The 5,604-nt window shown below is 28.1% G+C and overlaps 1 protein-coding gene across 1 annotated transcript in view; it reads right to left on the reverse strand.

The window, feature by feature from the left end:
• Positions 1–2,073: 2,073 nt before the first annotated feature.
• The window catches only part of LOC105620557 (protocadherin Fat 4), a 12,076-nt gene continuing 8,545 nt past the window's right edge, over positions 2,074–5,604 (reverse strand). The window contains 9 exon segments of the mRNA XM_012202052.1: positions 2,074–2,163; positions 2,595–2,866; positions 3,190–3,440; positions 3,767–3,940; positions 4,016–4,126; positions 4,327–4,396; positions 4,472–4,586; positions 4,895–5,041; positions 5,124–5,306. Of these exon segments, the coding sequence (XP_012057442.1) occupies positions 2,074–2,163; positions 2,595–2,866; positions 3,190–3,440; positions 3,767–3,940; positions 4,016–4,126; positions 4,327–4,396; positions 4,472–4,586; positions 4,895–5,041; positions 5,124–5,306 (1,413 nt within the window).

Raw genomic sequence — 5,604 nt, forward strand, 5'->3', positions numbered from 1 at the left:
GTAACGTAGAACGTAAAGTAATAAGTATATATATAATTACGTTTACTTTTACTTTATTACTACTTATATATATATATAGTATATACTATATATATATATATATATATATATATATATATATATATATATATATATATATATATATCGTTAAAAATATTGATTTACTGTCATATCCAATATATCGTTTCTTTTAATTAATACAGAAATTAATTTAATTATATATAGAAATTATATATGAATACTGCAAATCAGAAGAAATTAAAGCAAAATAATAAACGATTTTTTATTAAAACACGCGCGCGAATAATTATATCTTAATATTAATTTGTATGTTATGATTTAAATTAACGAATAATTATATCTTAATATTAATTTATATGTTATAATTTAAATTAACGTTTAGATTAAAATTTAATAAACTAATTATATCTTTTTATTTTTTTACAAAAACAATATGGAATTTATGTGTTGAAAATGTAAATACCTTAACTTCTCACAAGATATTTTCTTCTTGATACCAGTCGTATATTCCACACCCAATCATACGTCACGGAAGACTGAGAAGAAAAGATTCGAGGACGATGTCGTAGACCTCTCTAGGTCACTTTCTCCCCACCTTAGAAGTGAAGTCACTTTCTTCGACAAGTATACCTCAGATGGGATTTGATAAGTTACTGATTATAATAACAGTTACTAGATAACAAAGAAATATATAAATTTTATAGCAATATAATGAGAATATTGATAAAGAATATAAGAATATTTTGTCATATTTATCTTAACATTTCTTTAATAATAGAGATGGTAATAAATATAAAATTTTTGTAATAATAGATTAATCATTAATATTTGTGTAAGCCTTTCAGACTTTCATAATTTTTTGCACTTTTCATATCTAATAATTATAGAATGATTATATATAAAAATTTTTAAAATTATTTCTCTTGATTATTGCAGAAATTGATTCTTATGTTAGAAAGAGAATAATTAAAGGTTTACAGCAAAGAAAGAAAATGTGAAAGACAAGTCTAAATAGAAATTGTATTTTAAAAAAATATATTTTTGTGGCATTTTTATCCTGAAAAAATATATTGTTCTTCAGCAATTTGCCTAATGTTATATTTTGTTATTTTTAATGAAAATTGCGTTTTTTCCATGAATTTTAATTCCGCAAATGTTCGTTCATTTATTCGTTGTGTAATTACTTGCGAAGATCAACCTACTGACACGGTTTCTTCGGTACATTCGAATATCGGTGATTTCAACAAAGTGCAAACACGGAAACTTCATTTACCTCTTAACGACAGAAGCATACGACCAGCTATTATACTTTCTCGCATTATACTTTCTGATAACATGATCATATAACTTGTAATTTATGTTTATTTGCATTAAACTTTCATCTTTGTGGCTTGTATATTAAGCTTGAATGTTTTCGTGAATATAATTTTATCAAAATAAAATATTAGCGGTTTAGAAATCTGTAATAAAATTTAAAATAAGCATTAGAATAATGTTTTACGTGCAAAAGTCAAATTATCGATAATTATTGATTTTATTAACAAAGAAATTAAAAGTTGCTGAAACTATACAATCGTAATATTTCTTGTACATTAGTAATATAATTATAAAAAATATTTTATTATTTTTTTCTTTTTACGTGTTAATAATTTACAGATTTCTCAAACTTAGATTTACAGGAATGTCAGACTTATCATATTTCAATTTTTTTTTTCTTTCTGTTTTAACATTAAAATTTTTTTATACCGTATATAACTTTTTTCTATTGTTCAATTTCTAGCTATTTTTAATGATTACTTTATAAAATATTAGAGATCGATGTCACATTACGCAAATAATGAACGTAATCTATGCAGGATAATGCGAATTGACACTATGCTGCACAGATAGCACAGATACTCTGTGGACCGAATACGTAAATAAGGTCGCGTTGCGATGCTTCGAAGTTCATTCAAAGAATTTCGACATCAACGAGATTTTATTTAACTGATTAAACAGCGCTTATAACAGTTTTCCCATCGTTATTCGTCCCATTTACAAAATAATGGATCGTTAGAAGTATACAGTGAGATTGAGCCTCTCGTTGCCAATTTGATTGTCTCCGGTTCGCGTTTCTGCTGCGACCTCGACACTATCCACAGTCTGAAAAATGATAAATATTTCTGTTTCTATTGTGTTCTTCATCTACTCTTTAAGATTGTATGAAGTCTTTACAGGTGAACTTGGATTTAATTATTTCTCTTCTATATAGTCAATGCAATTGCATTGACTATATAGCTCTTTAGGAATATATCGCGATATGAAACGTTATTTTGTATTTAAATTATTCAATACAATTTAAAATAATTAAAAATATTGCGATTTGAACACAACTTCAGTTGCTTAAATTGACACGTTGTTTAAATTAAATTCTTTTAATAATTAATAAAATTTCTAAAGCACTTCTACAAAACGAATTCACGAAATATTACAAGATTTTTTTCTATATTTGCTATTTATATAGAGTAAATCAAATATTTATAGATTTATTTATTTGTTGGATTTTGCAAATAAATTTATTGTAAAATAGTTACTCTGTCATCATCGTCCCAGGATAACTTTTTGATTCTCGGCAAAGCTGAACTAGTAGGCCACGTTGGCATGAGAGAATCTGGAGGATCTCCGGAATAATTGGAAGAGTCGTGAGATCCAGCATCCAGATTGGTTCTAGCACTCAGATCATTCATATTCTGCACGAGTCCACCGATATTGGGAATGTTCGAAGTTGCTGATAAAGCTGGCGGATTTGGAGCGGGCGCCACTTTATGTCGGGTGTATAATGGTAATTGTTTCGCCGAGGCTATACCTAATAAAGACGAGATGAGAATATCTTAATGTCATAAATCTTTGACAATAGAATTGTAATTTTATGAAAAACTTTATAATTGCAAATTGTTTATAAAAAATTGTTTATAAAAAAGAAGAAAAATAATAAAAAAGAAATTACTGAAATTTTATTTCAGTAATTGTATCGAGAAATTGTAATGAGAAATTTTTGGCAATAAGTTAATAGATTCATAAAAAGAGAAGTTAAAGACTTGAAGTAAAGTATGTCGAGTTAAATTATGCCGATGAAGAATAGAAAGCATGTGCAGCACTACTTGACTTCTGCTGCCTATAGAAACGTACTTTTGATTGTAGTACTATAAGAGCTTTCATTGGTTTCTCCGAAGACGGGATTATCGATTTCGTTACGGCTGTCGACGTTATCATTCTCATCGTCAATATCGTAACGCCGATTCCGTGGGCCTTCCAAGCCGTCCTGAAGAACGTTAGCGCCTAGAACTTGCGGAGTGGGACTTAGAGCCGAGGGAACTGGTGATTTCTCACGATATCCAGTACCCACAGAACTGACCGAACCACCACTTTTTGGCCTTTTGCTTAAAAAAAAAGAAAAGAAACATTGTCTCTCTTAATCTAAAATAATAATAAGAATTTCCAAATATCTTCAAGTTTCTAATATTTTTATTCTAAATTTCTTGATTAAAGAATGAAAAATATATAAAGAAAAAAAATACAATATATTTACAACAGTATGTAATACATTTACATCAGTATTGTTATGTTGTACTGACGTACTACACTTTCAATATTATCGATTTTGATTAAAATGCATCCAACTTATCCAATCTTGATTCGAGTTTTAAATTGATAATCTGAACGTTTATATAACTATACATTGTATATATTCGACATATTTACTCACTGCTTATAAATGTAAAGAATAAGAATAAGTATGACAATTCCAAGAAGACCTAAAACTGCGCCGAAGATTGCAACTAATAACACGCTGCTACCGAGCCAAGCGGGTGCGGCTCTCGCAGCGATCGGCAATGAACCGCTGTTAGGTATGTGAACAATCACTGGAATCATGCTGGATCTAAAAATCAAATTATAGATTAACGTTTGGAATGATCATTAGGAAACACGTAATTGCACACAAATTTATAAATACCTTGGCGGTTTTCCGGAATCAGTAGCTACCGCTATAAATCGTGCCAAAGATCCGTTAAATGAACCCAACGATCTCAGCACTAATTCTCCATTATCTCTAATTTCGAAGGCTCTAGAAAATAATTTATATAATTATTAAAAATGATTGTAATTCTTTTGCCAAGAGTATGTAATTTTAATTAAATTAAAAAAAATTTTGTTTCTTTTGAAATTAAAATTGCAAATATGTCTTTTTATATGATATTTTCTATATTTTCTTATGTATTAGTATATAATTTTATTTCTAAATTATTAAACTTAACAATTTTATACCTTGCATCTTGTCCTCTGAGAGATAAGTTGACTTTATCTCCCCTGTCGCCGTCAGCTGCTTCTAATTTTCCTGAAAAATTACGTTCTTTGAATATCAAATAGAATAGAAATTGAATCAAGATTTAAATACATAAGAGGAACTTACCTACAACAGAACCTTCTCTTGCGGAATGAGCATGAAATTCGTACCGGGAGTATTGGAATCGAGGTTCCCATTCGTTCACGTCTTCGACCGAAACATTCACATGTGATGTATCATTCTAAAAAAATATTTATATATTGTATATACAATATATATATATATATATATATATATATGTTTAAACACATATTATATTTTATATATTTAATATATAAAAAATTATATATTTAATATATAAATCATGTATATATGTTATATACATGAGCAATAAAGGGCGCGTTCCACTTAACGTTCGCAATGTTTGCGAATATCATTTATCCTTATCGTTTTCAAATATTAAACAAGAATGAAATGATGCTCGCATTGTGAACGTTAAGTGAAAGATGCCCAAAGTAATTTAACCAAACTTTAATGAGATATACGTACATGATATCCATCTGTGACATGAATCAAGAAGCTGTGCTGAAACCGCCGCTCGTAATCTAAATTTCCTTTGAGAATTAACTCGCCAGAGTTAGTAATCGAGAATCTCTCTAAATCCTCCACTGGGCCCACGAGCCAGAATTTTAAATTCTAGAATCAGAAGCTATACTACGCTACTATATCATAATTTATCTGCATTCTTATTGTCGAAGTAAATTTTCACATTACTTACAGGATCAGCTTTGTTGACTCCTGCCGTTAGAAGAACACTTCCAGAAGGCGTATTTTCTGGTACACTCGTTTGCTGATTTTTCAGCACAAATTTCACGGGTAATCGACCGCCTAGCATCCATAAAATAAATAATTAATTTTATATAAAATTTGTTTCCAAATAGATAACAATTTGATTCGTCATCTTTTAAACATTATTTTGATATTTCATATTTGCATACAAACGTATGTACAATTAAATTTTGGTTCCAATGAAGAATATTATTAATAAGTTTTTACAATCATTAACAATCATTAAATTAAATTTGTGTTAATAGACAGATAATAATAATTGATAAGTAATGAATTTAAATTGTATACATATAATAAATGTCTAGCAAATGTTACAATTAATATCTAATTAATATATATATTATATCAAATATATATTATATATCAATAATAATAAATTATTAGGAAAAAAATATATGTATGAAAATTAT

This window comes from Atta cephalotes (assembly GCF_000143395.1).
Source record: "Atta cephalotes unplaced genomic scaffold scaffold00002, whole genome shotgun sequence".
Taxonomy (NCBI): Eukaryota; Metazoa; Arthropoda; class Insecta; order Hymenoptera; family Formicidae; genus Atta; species Atta cephalotes.